Raw genomic sequence first — 18,147 nt, 5'->3', positions numbered from 1 at the left:
AGAGAGCCAGAGGGATGGACAGGACATGTTTTGGGATCTGGAAGTTACCCCATGTGTGATGCTTCCAGATTCCTTCTCATTAAACCTACTGGAATAAATATAAAGCAGCAGCAGAGCAAAAAAGCACAGGGAACAAACATTTATGGGTTTTTCAGGTCCTCTGTTTGGATTTCAAATGCCAAATATCCTTTGCTCTGTGCAACCCTTCCTGGACAAGGGAAGCTGCTGAGAAAGACCATGAATTCAGATTTTCTTTGCTTGCAACAGGAAAACAAGGCTATTGCTGCAGGTTTATGGCACAGATGACTTCATGGCTTTTAGGAATTTGGGCTTCCTGGTAGGAGCAGATGAAACAGAGTTTGCATTTGGCTCAAGTTTGTTGCAAGAAAGTCAGGCCATTGAACATCTGGCCTGTTTCCTTTGGTCTCCTGTCTTTAAAATCTGGTATAAATTCTTGTGTTTTACCTGCCATGTGATCCAGAGCACTTGTGGTCCTCTCCTGGTCCTCAATCCCACCATAAACTGGTCAAAAGGAAGGCAGGGGAAGGGATGATCAAGTATATTTTCTTTAAGGGTCAGGTAGAAATGGCCCTTTTGTTCCACATCGTGGAAAACTGACAGAGCCAATTCTAGATGAAAATCACAGAATATCCTGAGCTGGAAGGGACTCACAAAGATCATGGAATCCAACTCCAAGAATCCCAACCAAGAATCCCTGAGAGCAGAAACTCCTCTAACCCCATTGGAGCTGTTTTTCACTGGAGAGGGAGCTGAGGTGGCAGATTCTCAGCAGTGTAAAAAAAAAAAAAAACCCAACAAAACCCAACAACTTCCACCAAAACAAACAAAATCCCCTGTGTTTTTTTTTTCCCTCAGAGCTAAATGGGTTCAAACAAGCTTTTTATTTTCTCCTCTGGGTTTTATTTGTGATTTTCCCTCCCATTGCTCCCTCTTCACTGTTTCCCTGCCCCAACACTCCCAGCTCCACCTTGCCCACGTTCCAGTGGGACTCAGGCCAAAAGAAATCATGTCAGGCTTAAAAAGCAAAATAAATTGAATTAAAATAAGCAGTTGCTGGATAAGGAGCAGGGCTGGGGGTACAGGAGCTGTCCAGCTGGGCAGGGGGACACTGGCAGGGGGGTCATTCCTGGCACAGGCTGCCAAGGGCAAAGCTAATTCCATCTTAAATCAGGAGTGAAAGCCCCTGTTGCTACCTGGCCCGTGCATTCCACTGGCACAGGCTGGTTTTGAGTTGGATTGAAAATCCTTCTTAAATCTCCCTGATTGCTGTTTCATTCTTGAGAGGATGAAGGGGAGAGGAAACAGCCTTTCCCTCCCCACCTCCTTCCTCTCACCCAAGGACAGAATGGGCTGTTCCAGGGGAATTGTTCCAGTGGAATTAGGGCTTGGGGCCAAGCTACCTGTGGCCTCCCTGTGTAAAAAACTCCTCTCCCAAAAACCCTGCAGTGTTTTCTGAGGGTGATTTGGTGCTGGGAATTGCAAGGGAATGTTGCAAATGCCTGGAGAGCTGGTCCTGATGGTTTTGCCCTTGTGTCCTTTCTGTTTTGGTGCCTCTTCTTGCTTATTTAAAATAAAAATATCTTTTGCTCTGATGGACCAGAAACTCCCTGAGTAAAGTATGTTAAAAGGAGAGGGGGGGAAGAAGGAGGAATAGTCCAGCCTTGTGGTTCAGATACACCAACAAGGGCTGAAAGACCTAAATTTGATTCCTTTCTCTGCTCTGAGGTTTCTCTGATGGTTCTCACTGGGGGAAGGCAATTCCTTCCTCCAAGAAATTCTTTCCTTCAGTGAAGTGCCATTACACCAGTTCATAACCTGTGCAGGTCTCCTGCTTTGTATGAGTGGGAAATGCAGCTTGAAATGTTTTCTTGTGGTGCTTCTGATGGTGCAAAACCAGCTTTTCCTCATGGCACATTCATCCCAAAAATCTTCTGCAGGAAGGTCCCACCACAGGAACCATCTCCAGCCTTCTCCATGTGAACAGAGTAATATTCCTCTGTCATTCACTGAGAGATTTTTCCTTCAGCTGAAGGAAATTATTTGCCCTCATATATTATGAGGCAAAACTTTTGGTAATTTGTAGGGGAGAAAGTGAGGGTAAGTTTTGGCAGGAAATTGGATGGAGGATTATTTATACTTAAAACAACCATCCTGTATCTGGGAGAAAACCATCCTTGTCTTGCCCCACCCACAGAAAAATCCCTTTTGAAGTGATGTGACAACTCCTTTTTTGGGATGTTGGGATCTCACACTCCCTTCATTCCAGGAGAACTGGCCTGGGTAAGTTTCTCTTGGACCTCTGTGTTCAGCTGCCTGGGAGAATCTTCCACCTTCTGTGTGAACTTCATCTAAGGCTAAAATGGGCAACTCCCACATGTCTGTGGTAACACCTGGGCCTGAGAAGAACTTTGAGATCAGAGTGGCTGCTGTGAGTGCTGGAAGCATCCAGGAAAGCTGTGCTGGAAAGGGAAGAGCTGGAGATTTGCACCAGCAAATTCTTTTCTCCAGAAGCAGCTGGTTATTTGTCCTTTTGCTGGATGTTGGAAACGACTCTTGACAGGACCCAAGAGGCTGGTAGGTGTGTGTAGCAGAGTCCTTACATGTCCCTTTGACCATCCTAAGATGCTTTTGTACTGATCTATCCAGGCATGATTGAAGGCAGACTTGAAGGACTGAAGCCTACAAGAATCTGCCCTTTTTTGTCCTAAAAAATACACCCCAAAAAGTCTGTTTGAGCATTTTTCATTAGGAGCTTGATGGAGACTGATGCTTCCTTCCCTGGTGAGTGGGATCTTCTGGCTTAGAAGTTCCCCATGCTGTAGCTTTTCTGCTCTACATCCTTCCAATTCCCACCACTCAGAAGCTGGTCCAAAGATTTATAGGCATTTCTGGGCTCCTCAGGTCAGGAAAGATCTTGAGGGGCTGGAGGGGGGCCAGAGAAGAGCAACGAGGCTGGAGAAGGGACTGGAGCACAAGTGCTGTGGGGAGAGGCTGAGGGAGCTGGGGGTGTTCAGCCTGGAGAAGAGGAGGCTCAGAGGTGACCTCAGCACTGTCTGGAACTGCCTGAAGGGAAGTTCTGGCCAGGTGGGGGTTGGTCTCTTCTCCCAGGCACTCAGCAATAGGACAAGGGGGCATGATGGGCTCAAGCTCTGCCAGGGGAAATTGAAGTTGGAGAGCAGAAAGAAATTCTTTGCAGAGAGAGTGCTCAGGGATTGGAATGGGCTGCCCAGAGAGGGGGTGGATTCCCCATCCCTGGAGGTTTTTCAGGTGAGCTTGGCCGTGGCACTGAGTGCCATGATCTGGTAAAGAGACTGGAGTTGGACCAAGGGTTGGACTGGATGATCTTGGAGGTCTTTTCCAACCCAATCCATTCTATGATTCTGTGATTCCCTCTATCATAGAATTGTTTGGGTTGGAAAGGAACTTAAAGATCAACTCATTCCAATCCCCTGCCATGGGCAGGGACACCTTCCAGTAGAAAAGCACATGAAACACTTGCTCTTAGTTGGAGCTGGAGATGGGAAGGTTGTAGGGCCCTGGTGCCCCTGCTGTGTGAAGCTGTTGTGGCCTCTGTGGTGGGAGCTGTTCCTTGTCTTTGCAAGCAGAAGCTGCAAGTGAGTTTTGGGTTAGGGTTAAGCTGCACATGAGTTTTGGGCACTGTTGACTCCTCGAGGAGACCCATGTTTGAGGGGCTGCCACCTAAGCAAGGCTCTGTGTGGCCTTGCCATGATGCTGAGATGTCTCAAAATAGCAGCTGGGACAAGATGGTCATGGGAGAAGCTAAATTTGTTACTGGAGTTTCCAATTATTTGTTTAATGGTCTTCAGCAATACTCCATGGAGAATGAAATGGAGATCCAAAAGGAGAGGTGAGCCCAGGGCAGAGTTGGTTGGGAGTGACCTTGAAGGAAGAGAATTAACACATGTAAAGATGAGTGGATGATGATAAAAGGAGGAGGAAGCCAGGGAAGTGCTGGGATAGATGAGCTTTAGCAAAGCTGGGTTTGATCTCCAGGTGGGGTGTTGACTGTTTAGCTCTGCCCTGCAAAGCCCTGAGTGCTCCAGATTTCCTCAGATTGGGAGAAGAACTTTCCCTTCTGCTGCTTCCTTTGACCCCCACAATGTCCCAGCATCCTGCCAGAGGAGATGGGTGGAAAACTTCCACTGAGGAAAGGCTGAGCTTGAAGAAGTGGAGAACTCCAACAGAACAATCTTTGTGAAGGGGCTGAACCCTTGCTGAGATATCCTTGTGGAAGCCAAGAAGTCCCTGCTGAGGTTTGGAGAATCCAAGGTCTTATTTTCATGTAAGGATTTAAGGAGATACGTATTTTTTTAGAAATTAGCCAGAGTAGGAAACCTTTGGCTTTGTAGCTCAGAGAATGGCAGAGAATTTTGAAAATAGCCTGAGTGGCTCCAGGTTTTGTGGTCTAAGCAGGGCAGGAATAGACACAAATACCTGAATGTTGGGGTGACCAAAGCAAAAACAACTTAGTTCTGACTTTCAGAGGTGGGAAAAAAATAAAGAATTTATTTAATAGAAAAGAGGAGAAAATCTTCTGTGATACTAAATGATCTGGGGGTCTGCCAGTGCTTCTGACAGGTCTGGGAAGAGCAGAAATGAAGCTGGTGAATGTTCTTGAGATGGTTTTCTCCAGAGCATGTTGTACCTATAAACACTTAAACCCCCAAACAACTCAGTGCAGACTGAAGTGGTTGATTCTTCACTGGGCAACTCTTGCTCCAAATATCAAGTCTTCATGAAATTGAGAAATTTTTTGTTGGACTTTTGGCTTTTTATACTTCCAGTTCTCACTTGGCTTTTGTGGGATGGGGGGACCATGTTAAGTCATTTCAGGAAATCTTCCTGACGGTGTGGGAGTGTGATGGTGGGACAGAAAGAGGGCAACTGAAGGCTGTTGGATGGGAAAAATAATAATAATAATAATAATATAGTCCTGGTGTCCAGCTTAACTCAGTGAGACTCCTGGAACTGTGGAATCATTAATTTAGGTATTGTAGTGAAGGTTGATGTTGAAGTTATCAATTTTCCAGAAGCTTTTTTTTTTAATTATTAGAAGAAAGAAAAAGTGGTGGAAAGAGAATAAAAAAGGCTGGTAGAGCAGCAGGAAAACCAGTCAAAGAGAGAGTGAAAACAGGGTCAGTTCAGTCATTGTCCAGCTGTACCAAAGATAAATCTCCCAAGAGAAGGCAGGGCTGGGACAGGGATGAATTATGAATTATTTCAGCAGGGCTGTCACTGCAGGTGGGTGGAGCAGAGACCTTTCCTTGCAGGAAAGCAGCTCACCTTGGCTGGTGTGGCACTTCCAGAGGAAACTCCAGAATGAGGGGGCACTCCCAGGGGGATGGAGGTGCCTCAGTTCTGTCCCATCCCCCTTAAATTCTCACCAGGAAAGTCCCCACTTGAACAAGGGAAAATCCAGGGACGCTGATGGAAGTGTGAGCTGATGAGGCAGGAAAAACTCTTGACTTGTGAGATGAGCTGAAAGCAGGATCTGTCTGGAGGGAATAATTCCATGGTGCCACAGATAAAACTTGGCTACACAGCTATCAGTGTGAGCTGCACAGTGCCAAGGGCTGTGGTTGGGAATCTTTCCCAATCCTGGTGATTGGAGACTGAACTCCAGAAAAAACTGAAATCAATTAGTGCTGTTTGGGGTGAAGTTCCCAACCAAAGAAGCCAAATGTCACCAGTAGCTTGTGTGACTCTTGTAACTCCATCAGGTGATCATAAACCTTTTGGTGCCAGGTGGAACTGGAAGGGGAGTCGGTCAGATGATGTTGCAAAGGTTCTCTCAGCGTGGTGGGTATGGCACGGGGCAACCAGGTCCTTCCTTGGGTGTGGGTGGTGCAAAGTGTCACTTGGAGAAGTCAGGCAAGGTGAGGTCAAAGCCTGACTTAGAGTCAGCCTCTTGACTTTGTAGATTCATGGTGCTCTCAGAGAGGTCAGAGTGAACTTCCAGAGAGTTCAGGCTTGCTGAGTTGTGAACAATGAGTTGTTTGGCTCCTAGAGGACAAGCACATCATCTTGTGGAATCTTAGAATCCAGTTTGGAATGGTTTGGGTGGAAGGGACCTTAAAGATCACCCAGTTCCAAACCTCCTACCATGGGCAGGGACACCTTCCACTAGAAAGCTGACCTCACTCAGCCCCCTCTTGATGCAAAATAACACAATCCCAGAGTTCTGGCTGGCAGTTTGATCCCTTGGGTGTGTAAAAAAACAAAAACCTCCCACCCTCCCCTGAAGAATTCCCTTGGCCAGAACAGCTTGGGCTTTGTGAGGAGCTGAGAAAGCGTCCGACTGACACGGTTGCCTCACAGGACCTCACTCAGCCTGGGTTGCATAAAAGGGCTTTATAGGATTAGGAAGGTTCCCTGCAGCGTGTCAGGTGGAGCTCCCTGGCTCTGCCTGCCCTTGGTATTTGATGCCATGCTCTGCAAAGTGCCACCTCACCCCTTTGCCCAGAGTTCTGGGTTGTGTGTGCAGAGCTGGGGCTGCTGTGTCAGTCCCTGGGCACCATCCAGTGCTGGGAAAGCAAAACTTGTGTAGCTTCTGCTCCTGAAAGAGTTTTGTTGCTTGTTGGCTGAGAAAAGCCCTTTTTCCCCCCAAAATTTCCTCCTTGTCTTGTTCTAGAATCATAGAATTACAGAATTGATTGGGTTGGAAAAGACCTCCAAGATCATCAAGTCCAACCCTTGGTCCAACTCCAGTCCCTTTACCAGATCATGGCACTCAGTGCCACGGCCAAGCTCAGCTGAAAAACCTCCAGGGATGGGGAATCCACCCCCTCTCTGGGCAGCCCATTCCAATCCCTGAGCACTCTCTCTGCAAAGAATTTCTTTCTGATCTCCAACTTCAATTTCCCCTGGCAGAGCTTGAGCCCATCGTGCCCCCTTGTCCTATTGCTGAGTGCCTGGGAGAAGAGACCAACCCCCACCTGGCCAGAACTTCCCTTCAGGCAGTTCCAGACAGTGCTGAGGTCACCTCTGAGCCTCCTCTTCTCCAGGCTGAACACCCCCAGCTCCCTCAGCCTCTCCCCACAGCACTTGTGCTCCAGTCCCTTCTCCAGCCTCGTTGCTCTTCTCTTCTCATTTGGGTTGGAAGAGACCTCTGAGATCATCAAATCCAACCCTTGATCCAACCCCACTGTGATCACTCTGGCACTCTGTGCCCTGGGCTGGTGATCACAGTAGGGTTGGATCAAGACATGGTGGATTCTCTGTCCCTGGAAGTGTTTAAGAGGACACTCAGTGCCACATCCAGTCCCTTCTCCAGCCTCGTTGCTCTTCTCTGGCCCCGCTCCAGCCCCTCAAGATCTTTCCTGACCTGAGGGGCCCAGAACTGAACACAACACTCAAGGTGTGGCCTCACCTTCTGGGGATGCTTCTGAGCACTAATCCAGGCAGTGGTGGAGCGATCTCTGCTCATCATCCTGTGTGTTCCATGGCTTGTTCTTGCACCAGCTCTGGAGGTGTTGTGGCACTGGGCAGCACCAGGAATCCTGTTTTCTACCTTCTCCCTGTCCCTGGATCTTTGTTCATTTAGGTGGCTTTTATTGTGCAAGTTCTGGGTGACTGATCTGTGGGAATTCGTAGTTTGGAGTATCTCAAAGCCAACCATCAGAGGGGAAAGGTGGGGAAGGGGTTTCAAATCACCGGTTGTTGTGCAGAAATCTTGGCTGTAGGATCAGTTCCTGTATCCCTCCTCACTTCAATAGCTGTGATACCTGCAGCATTTGTTTTCCAGGCCATTCAGCTCAACAGCACCTGCTCAGGTGGTAAAATGGAAAGGGAGAGCTGTCAAAAATGCTTTGCCTCCCTCCTCTCTCCTTTGCCAGCTGAGGATCTCTTGTGCCAACCATGAAAGCTGAAAGGAATGAACCTTCAGACTGTCATGAAGGCCAGGAATGAATGTCCTGGAGATTTTGTTACAAGTCTTTTACTCCTGTGAAGCTCAGACTAGGGCACCTTTCTCATGAATGAGCCTTCTGAGAGCACCAGGACTGGGTGATGTCCCTTGTCCTTAGAGAGCAGTTGAGACCAAGTCCACACTCTGTCCCACTTAAGACAGACCAAAAAGGAAAGGTTTAACATTTATGCTTCAAATGCTGTTTGGTCTTTTAGATTTTCTTTCTCCTCATTTTGGGGGAGCAAAATCTGGGAGAAAATAATTTTTTGGCAAATTTGCCCTGGCTTGAACTTTTCCATGTTTCCAATGAATTTTTATCACTGCAGTTTTTTTCTGGAGATCTTCATACTTTTGAAGGTAACTGAAGGAGAACATTTCCCTGCCCATCTTTGCTCCATAAATCCCAACTCAGCCGTTTTTCCTTAGATGTCTGATCTGAAATCACCTCATCAATTCATCACTAATGATTGGATGTGTCCTGGCTGGGACTCACCTTGGCATTCCATGCCCATTGTGTGCCAAGGTCTGGGATTTAAAGCATCCAATCTGCCTGCCCTCAGGAGCTGTGCATCCCACTGATTAGGGAGGAATACTCATTAAAAGCAACCAATTGCTGCTCTTGTGGGACAGGTGGGGCTTCAGAGGGTTTCCAGGAAAGGGAGTGAGTGTGTGCTCCCCCTCCCCATTTTCCCTGGTGGACCTGCAGCAGTGGAGGTGTCCAAGCCTGTGACCCACCCCATGCTCCCCTGGGCAGGATTGCAGTGGTCCAGCATGTCTCCAGTTCTGGATGGAACCCATTCTTCCTTTTTTTTTGGCTGGGGAATGTGTGTCCAGGTCCTCTCAAACCCTTTCTAGTGATTCCCAGTGACTGCCTGGGCTGGCACGTGGCTGGGACAGGGCAGAGCCAGGGGAGTGGGGCACAGCCAGCCTGGCCAACACGCCACTGCTGAGCCCAGCAGATGTTCCTGCAGCCTCTCTGCTCCCTGGGGCCCAGGCCAGGCTGGTCCTTGTCCAGCAGCTCGTCACTTGACACCAGGAACAGTTTGCTGGTCTTTTGTTGCACACTGTAGAGTCAAGGACCTTGTGCTGGCAGAAGGGAGGGAAGAAAATGAGACATGAACTTCTTCAGGTCATATTTTAGGTTTTGAGCTTGTTCTGTCTTGGAAAAGCTTTTGGCAGTGTCTCCTGGAAAGTGTATCCTGCTCTCAAACCTCAGGCTGTGGCTCACTGGGTTTTATGTCAGGCTCTCCTCTGCTGAGGGCAGGGTGGCTTTATGTGCTTCCTCAGTGTGTCTCTTGGGGTTTGGTGGGGCAAATCATCACCTTCCCCTTCCCAGGCTGGTTTCTGGCTCTGCTTGATGTGCCAAAATGATTTTTTTTTTGTATATGCACAGGATGGTGACAGTGGTGCTCCTGTATTTTTGCTCTTTTCCCAAGTCCATGCAGTTAGGAACCTTAAATTATTTCTTTCCAGTTTCAGTTTTAAACACAGTCCTGTGGTGGAGATGGCCAAGGGTTTATGTCCAAACAAGCTCTGTGAGAGCTGGTAGGGAACACAGATCCAAATCCTGCTCCACACTGTGGGGAGCCTCCCTCTAACATCACTCTGTGCCCAAAATATCAAGTCCACATGGTTGCTCAGCCAGGAGATGCTGATCCCACCCCTGACCCCATTTGTACCATGTATTTCACAAATCACAGAGTGGTTTGGGTTGGAATAACCTCAAAGACCATCTGGATCCAAACCCCTGCCATGGGCAGAGATGCCACTCACTGTCCCAGGTTGTTCCAAGCCCTGTCCAACCTGGCCTTGGACACTTCCAGGGATGGGCAGCCACAGCTTCTCTGGCCTTGGACACTTCCAGGGATGGGCAGCCACAGCCTCTCTGGCCAACCAGGGCTTCACCACCTTCTGCATAAAGAATCCCTTCCTAAAATTTCCTCTAAATTAAGAATTTCATCCTAAAAGGAGACACCTTATCACTCTCTACAACTACCTGAAAGGATGTTGTAGCCAGGTGGGGATTGGTCTCTTCTCTCAGGCAACCAGCAGTAGGACAAGAGGGCACGGGCTCAAGCTCGGCCAGGGGAGGTTTAGGTTGGACATCAGGAAGAAGTTCTTTATAGAAAGGGTGGTCAGGCATTGGAATGGGCTGCCCAGAGAGGTGGTGGATTCTCCTCCCCTGAAGGTTTTTAAGGTGAGACTGGACGTGGCACTGAGTGCCATGATCTGGTAATCAAAGTGGGGTTGGATTAAGGGTTGGACTTGATGATCTCAGAGGTCTCTTCCAACCCAACTGATTCAATGAAAACTTCTTCCCACCTCCCTCACCGCTGTGCCCCCTTCGTGTTTTTCCGCAGGCTGACGGGGAACGAACCCCTGACCATCCTCCCTCTGACCTCAGAACTGGAGGAAGCCGCAGTCAAAGCTCACTACAAGGTGTGTGACCGCCTGAAGCTGGAGAAGAAGCAGCGCAGGATGTGCCGGCGCGACCCGGGCGTGGCCGAGACGCTGATGGAGGCGATCAGCATGAGCGCCCTCGAGTGCCAGTACCAGTTCCGCTTCGAGCGCTGGAACTGCACCCTCGAGGGGCGATACCGTGCCAGTCTGCTCAAGAGAGGTCAGTGCGCTGGGCATCGCTGGGTGTTGGCACCCCCCCGTCTTGGTTTTGTTTTGGCTTCCCAGCCCCCCTGAGCTGCCCCTTCTTCTCCCTCCGCTCCTCAAAGAGGGAAAAAAAACTTGAAAGAAACTGAATTGAGTCAAAGTGTGTATGTATTTTCTAAATGCTTATAATTATATAGAGACAATCTGCACCCAACTTTCAGGGGGAAAGGGAAGAGGAGAACAGGGACAACAAAGAGACAAAACAGAACAAGTAGGTACTACCAGACACCCCCACCCACCCCTCAAGCAAACCAGTCCAATACAATCTTACCAAAAACTCTCAGAAGAAAACCAGCTCTTTCTCACACTTTCCTCATGTCCTCTCTCTGATCTCCTGTGTGACTCCAACAAGGGACAGAGAGCAGCAAACTCCCTGCTCCCAACCCTCACCAGAAACAGAAGACCAGGCCACTTCCTATCTGCCTCTCTCTTATCCTCCCTTGTCACGTGGGAGGGAAAAAAACCCACACAGGTGAGGAATACCTAGAGAAGAGCCTTTCCCTAGTTACACCTGGTTACCAGGGAAGGCCTGGATCAAACCATCACACCCCTGACCCACCCCTGGCACAGAGGGCATCCCAGTGCATCCTGTACTGCCTCCCCAGAGGTCCCAAACCAGCTTGTGGGAGGTTCGAGCTCACCCATGGAAGTGCCCAGAGCAGGCAAAGGATGTGCTCGTGGGGGTCATTCGTGGGCTTCTCCCTCTGGCTCCTCTCCTTGGAGACTGCAGGTGTTTGTGTGTGTGTCTCCAGCCAGTACCTGCCTTTGCTCCTTGTTTCTGCTGGAAGTTGAGCTGTTACTGGAGGAGAAGGTTTTGGAGCTTCCAGAGTTGTTCCCTCTCTTTTTTGCCCCCCTCCCTCCCTCCCTCTCTCTTTTTTGCCCCCCTCCCTCCCTCCCTCCCTCCCTCTTTTTTGCCCCCCTCCCTCCCTCCCTCCCTCCCTCCCTCCCTCCCTCCCTCCCTCCCTCCCTCCCTCCCTCCCTCCCTCTTTTTTGCCCCCCTCCCTCCCTCCCTCTTTTTTGCCCCCCTCCCTCCCTCCCTCTTTTTTGCCCCCCTCCCTCCCTCCCTCCCTCCCTCTTTTTTGCCCCCCTCCCTCCCTCCCTCCCTCCCTCTTTTTTGCCCCCCTCCCTCCCTCCCTCCCTCCCTCCCTCCCTCCCTCCCTCTTTTTTGCCCCCCTCCCTCCCTCCCTCCCTCTTTTTTGCCCCCCTCCCTCCCTCCCTCCCTCCCTCCCTCTTTTTTGCCCCCCTCCCTCCCTCCCTTCCTCTTTTTTGCCCCCCTCCCTCCCTCCCTCCCTCTTTTTTGCCCCCCCTCCCTCCTCCCTCCCTCCCTCCCTCCCTCCCTCCCTCCCTCCCTCCCTCCCTCCCTCCCTCTTTTTTGCCCCCTCTCTCTTTTTTGCCCCCTCTCTCTTTTTTGCCCCCTCTCTCTTTTTTGCCCCCCTCTCTCTTTTTTGCCCCCTCTCTCTTTTTTGCCCCCCTCTCTCTTTTTTGCCCCCCTCTCTCTTTTTTGCCCCCTCTCTCTTTTTTGCCCCCTCTCTCTTTTTTGCCCCCTCTCTCTTTTTTGCCCCCCTCCCTCCCTCTTTTTTGCCCCCCTCCCTCCCTCTTTTTTGCCCCCCTCCCTCTCTCTCTTTTTTGCCCCCCTCCCTCTCTCTCTTTTTTGCCCCCCTCCCTCTCTCTCTTTTTTGCCCCCCTCCCTCTCTCTCTTTTTTGCCCCCCTCCCTCTCTCTCTTTTTTGCCCCCCTCTCTCTCTTTTTTGCCCCCCTCCCTCTCTCTCTTTTTTGCCCCCCTCCCTCTCTCTCTTTTTTGCCCCCCTCCCTCTCTCTCTTTTTTGCCCCCCTCCCTCTCTCTCTTTTTTGCCCCCCTCCCTCTCTCTCTTTTTTGCCCCCCTCCCTCTCTCTCTTTTTTGCCCCCCTCCCTCTCTCTCTTTTTTGCCCCCCTCCCTCTCTCTCTTTTTTGCCCCCCTCCCTCTCTCTCTTTTTTGCCCCCCTCCCTCTCTCTCTTTTTTGCCCCCCTCCCTCTCTCTCTTTTTTGCCCCCCTCCCTCTCTCTCTTTTTTGCCCCCCTCCCTCTCTCTCTTTTTTGCCCCCCTCCCTCCCCCTAATTTATGTGTCTTTCCTGTTTGTCTTTCCTGTTTGTCTTTCCTGTTTGTCTTTCCTGTTTGTCTTTCCTGTTTGTCTTTCCTGTGTGTCTTTCCTGTGTGTCTTTCCTGTTTGTCTTTCCTGTGTGTCTTTCCTGTTCATTATGACAGTCTGTCAGGAAAGGAGTTGAGAAAATGCCTTAAGGGCAACAAGGCAAACCAGACTGTTCTGTGCTGTCCTGTTGGAGAGGGCAAGGTGAGCCATGTCCCAGCTCAGGGCAAAACCTTCCAATGTTTGTGTCCTCTTACTGATTTACCCAAGGAAAAGCTCCTGGATGTGGGTGGAGGATAATTCCCACACCTCTTCCCAGCAGTTCAGATGGAGATGATCATCTGAATATTGGAGGATCAGGTGGTGCTGTTACCTCTTCCTCTGTGTTACCTCATCCAGTCCAGTTTCCCCCATCCTCCCAGTAAACCCAGTTATTTCCAGCTAATGGTGCAGCAGGATCTTTTTACAGATACCCTGCGCTTGTCTCCAGAGTTTTAGTGACTTCCAGGTAGTCCCATGCTCAGAGATGGACTTGAGCTACAAACCCAGGCTCTGATGTCTTTAAAGATAAGAGCAGAGGTTTGCAGAGCTCCCTCCCTCTCTAATTAGTGAGGAGGAGTAATTCAGAAGCTCCAGGGCTTAACTAATGCACTGTCACTGCCTGGTGGAAACAAGGAAAGTCCTTATGAAACCCAAGAGGTCCAGCCAGAGCTGCAAGACGTTTAAAAATATCCCTGCATGCCAGAGGAGTCCCTGGATTAGTGGTGCCTTGGGGAAGCCAAGCACTTTCTCATGCTGACACCTGGAGGCCACAGCTTGTTCCTTCAGATGGCCTGTCCCCTGGGCAGCCCTGGACATGGATTTTGGAGCAGCCTGAAGTTGAGCTGCCTCAAAACACCATCAGGACCTCCCCCTCCATCCCACCCCTTGTCAGGGACCCCTGTGATAGATGACAGCCCTGAGGGCTGCAGGGCTCTGCCTGCTGTCTCATTCTCCCATGTTTTATATCCCTGCAGCATCTCTGCCCTCCTCCAGCCCTGTAAATCCTTCAGATGCTGTTCCCCTGGAGTAACACAGTGCCCTGTAAATCTTCCTCCTCCTCTCCAGGAGCTGCTGGTTCCTGGTTCAGCATTGTAGCAAGTGATACCCCAGGGCAAAGAGGCACATGCATCACCCTTTTAGACACAGCTATTTGGTGTGGGCTTGTTTCTTCTCCTCCAGGATTGTTGCAGCTTCTTAAGGAGAGAGACAGAAAGAAAAAAAACGGGGGAAAACCCCCCACCAAACCACTTCTTTTCACTTAAAACTCTCTCTCCCTGCTTTTAAACTCGGTCACCACTGGTTTGCAGCTTGGGCTGATGCAGCCTGTTTCTTAAAATAACAGGGGATTGTTTCAGGGACTCGTTATCCTCTTTGGATCCTCGGGAACAATTTGGGAGATGGCTGAAAGGGGATAGCTGCGGCGGCAGACTGGCAGTGCCCCAGGGGTTAGAATGCCTGCATTGATTTAGAGCTCATTATCTTGTTACCAAATATCTTGGGGCAATCAAATAGTGCGTGGCAGGGATGGCTCAGGGGCTGGCAGGAGCCAGATGGCACGTGGAGTTCGGCTGGAAGCCGCTGGAGCTGCCTGTGGGTGAGATGATACCCGGTGGTGATGGGCACTGGGGGTTGGTGGAGCTTTCAGGGATGGAGGATGGGAAGGGTAGAGGCAAAGCTTGATGGGTGGAGGTCGATGGAAAGGGAGGATCTCACAAATGAGCTGTTTCTTCTGGGTGTCTGTGGTGGTTCTACAGGGCTGACTTTCTGCTGAGTGCCTTGGATCAGGAGCTCTTGGATCAGGTTCTAGGTCTGGGCTGTGTGATAAATCCAACCAAATCCAGGCAGTTTGCTGGGACTCAGGTGCTCAAGGCAAGGCTGGATGGGCTATGGAGCAACCTGGTCTAGAGAAAGGTGTCCCTGCCCATGGCACAGGGGTTGGAACAAGATGGACTTAAAGGTCTCTTCCAACCCAAAGTAGTCCATGATTTCAGTGTCTCAGACCTTCAGAGGAGACTTTACACTCTCTCTTCCATCGAGGGCTCTCTGGTACCTCTTCATTTTGTAGCACAAGTAGGAGCAGTGGCAAGAAGCCAATTTACAATCCAGGCTTGGGAACATCTGTCTTTAGTAGTGGCATCTTCTGACAGGCATGTGGGCACTCAGATTTAGGGTGTAACCTAGAAAATACACCCTACAAAGGCTGCTTGGAAGGTGTTTTCTGCTCAGAGGAGTTCAGTATCCATGAATTTTTGTTGTGTGAATTAAATAAGAAATCCTCCCACCACTTCCAATGGGAGTGTTTGCAGTGCTGAAGGTGTTTCTGGGGTGTCAGAGGACATGGTTGTAACTTCAGGGGGGAAAAAAACACATGGAAAAACTCTGAATTTGGTTTCTCAAACCTGACTGTTCCTTAAAAGTGTCCTGAGTGAGTGTAGAGTTGAGCATTTTTATCTTTACCTTCCTTCCAGTGAGGAAGAGATCCCTGCTCTTCTCTTCCAGGTGAGCAGTAAAATGGTTGGATAATTTCTACCACAGTCTGGTTTGAGGCAGAACCCTTGGGAGGAGCAAACCTCAGTCTCCTGAGCTGGATTTTCCTCAGTCCTTATGCACCTGGCAGTGTTTTGGGAATGCAGGCTTTGGGAATGGGCCAGGTAGTGCCCCATGGGCTTGCTTGGACTATCATGAACCTCCCAAGGAACAGTTCCAAAAATGACCTGGCAGTGTCTCTGCATGTCCTTGGTTGACACACCAGCTTACAGATATATCCACTCCTGTCACCATCCACTTGTGTTATTTTTGAGTGGGGGATTTCTTGAGCCCCATCCAAAGCCGTTCTGGAATTGCATCTCAAATATTCGGTCGTTTGCAGCTTCCATGGCTGGAGAATGGGGAGCTATAAATACTGCCATGTTTGCTTTGCATTTCTGGCTTTTCTAATGTGCATTGAAATCAGGGACCTCTCTGAGTGTCCCTTCAGCTGTGGTGGGGGCAGTGGATGCTGTCCCACCCCTGCGGGTGAGTGGGGAGGTGTAAAGGAGGGGGTTGTGCATGGAAGGTTTGAGGTGTAAACTGCTTTTTGGGGCATTCAAGTGAGGTGCTGTGTTGGGGTCCCAGCCCTCAGGGGCCTCCTGTTGGACTGGAGTAGGACCCAATGACTGTATTTCAGGGGTTAGAGGGAGGAACAAGGAGCAGTCATGGTTCCTACCCAACCACCAGACTGGAAGTCTGTTGGGTTCTTGCTGTTGAGTGTCCCCTTGGTAGCAGTACTGCTCTACCCTGGTATCCTTCATAGAATCACAGAATGGTTTGGCTTTGAGGGGACCTTAAATAACATCTAGTCCCACCTTCTCTTCCATGGGCAGGGATGTCTTCCACTAGACCAAGTTGCTCAAAGCCCCATCCAGCCTGGCCTGGGACAGTTCCAGGGATGGGACAAGTCTTGCTCAGCATCTTTTTCAGGCACAAACTGTTTTCAGGCACAAACTGTCTGCAGAGTGACAGCCACAGAGCTGGCCAGCTTTTATTTGCATTCCTTAATCCTGCCTTGTGCCACCTCTATCTATCATCTTTTGCCCTCCACTCTGTCCTCTTCACCTGAGTGATGTGCCAAGAGCTTGAAATGCTTTGAGGGTGTCAGAGGATGGGCCACATTCTGCTTGGTGGTGCCCAACAATGGGACAAGAGGAACAGGCAGGAACTGATGCTCAGGAAGCACCACCTGGACATGAGGAAGGACGTTTTCCTACGCAGTGACCGAGCACTGAAGAGGCTGCCCAGAGAGGGTGTGGAGTCTCTTCACTGGGGATATTCCAGACCCATGTGGGCAAAATCCATGTGCTCTGGGATGGCTCTGCTGGAGCAGGGAGGTGGTACCAGATAGAATCATAGAATCGATTGGGTTGGAGAAGTCCAATGCTTGGTCCAACTCCAGTCCCTTTACCAGATCATGGCACTCAGTGCCACGGCCAAGCTCAGTTGAAAAACCTCCAGGGATGGGGAATCCACCCCCTCTCTGGGAAGCCCATTCCAATGCCTGAGCACTCCCTCTGAAAAGAATTTTTTTCTGCTCTCCAACTTCAATTTCCCCTGGCAGAGCTTGAGCCCATCGTGCCCCCTTGTCCTATTGCTGAGTGCCTGGGAGAAGAGACCAACCCCCAGCTGGCCACAACTTCCCTTCAGGCAGTTCCAGACAGTGCTGAGGTCACCTCTGAGCCTCCTCTTCTCCAGGCTAAACACCCCCAGCTCCCTCAGCCTCTCCCCACAGCACTTGTGCTCCAGTCCCTTTACCAGCCTCGTTGCTCTTCTCTGGACCTGCTCCAGAGATGCCCCATTCCGTGACACAACTCCAGCTCTTCTCTCAGCTTGTTTTACCTCAACTTCCCACTGTTTTTTTCTTTCTTTAAACCTTTCTCCAGCTGCAGTTAAAGCCTCTTCCTCCTCCCTCCTTCAGGTTTCAAGGAGACAGCCTTCCTGTATGCCATCTCCTCTGCTGGGCTCACCCACGCCATGGCCAAGGCGTGCAGCGCGGGCCGCATGGAGCGCTGCACCTGCGACGAGGCGCCCGACCTGGAGAACCGCGAGGCCTGGCAGTGGGGCGGCTGCGGGGACAACCTCAAGTACAGCAACAAGTTCGTCAAGGAGTTCCTGGGGAGGAAGCCCAACAAGGACCTGCGAGCCAGGGTGGACTTCCACAACAACCTTGTGGGCATGAAGGTGCGTTGCAGATCACTCGGGGTTGGGGTTCGCCATTAAGGGGCTGGATTGGGGTGTGGGATGCAAAATGCATGGGCTGATCCTTCTGGAAGGGTGAAGCCTCACTCATGGGACTGTGCCATGAGAGAGAGTGGTCAGGCATTGGAATGTCTGCCCAGAGAGGTGGTGGATTCTACGCCCCTGGAGATGTTTAAGATGAGACTGGACATGGCACTCAGTGCCATGATCTGGTAATCAAAGTGGGGTTGGATTAAAGGCTTGGACTTGATGATCTCAGAGGTCTCTTCCAACCCAGCTGATTCTATGATTCTATGCCCTCGTTTTGTCACTGTGCTTCAAGAGTTGTGCAGAACTGTTGGAGAAGAGACCAGAGGGAAAGAAATGGGACTGTGCAGGACCAGGAAATAGGAGATGGGGATAAAAATTGCTGGCTTTCCACAAGGAAAACAGGGATTGCATTACAAAGGGATGGAGAGACAGGTTCTTTAGGCTTAGATGAGGTAGGACACTAAAGAAGGGATTTACACAGCCACAGGACAGGTTGGGGGATGCTCTTCTTGCAGTAGATCAGGAGGGTATGGACAATACAGCATCTCCATAGCCAGGTTTCTTTAGAACTGACTGGAGAGCCTGTCAGGGAACCAGGGTGAGATTAATT

General features: G+C 50.3%; 1 protein-coding gene across 1 annotated transcript in view; it reads left to right on the top strand.

The window, feature by feature from the left end:
- Window positions 1-18,147, top strand: part of WNT9A (Wnt family member 9A) — a 65,491-nt gene that overhangs the window by 31,143 nt on the left and 16,201 nt on the right. Inside the window, exons 2-3 of the mRNA XM_071560673.1 lie at window positions 10,309-10,568; window positions 17,227-17,489. Of these exons, the coding sequence (XP_071416774.1) occupies window positions 10,309-10,568; window positions 17,227-17,489 (523 nt within the window). The remainder of the gene's footprint in view (window positions 1-10,308; window positions 10,569-17,226; window positions 17,490-18,147) is intronic.

Source organism: Pithys albifrons, chromosome 7 (assembly GCF_047495875.1).
Source record: "Pithys albifrons albifrons isolate INPA30051 chromosome 7, PitAlb_v1, whole genome shotgun sequence".
Classification (NCBI taxonomy): domain Eukaryota; kingdom Metazoa; phylum Chordata; class Aves; order Passeriformes; family Thamnophilidae; genus Pithys; species Pithys albifrons.
The sequence above is the reverse complement of the archived record's forward strand: the minus strand, read 5'-3'. Positions and strand labels throughout refer to the sequence as shown.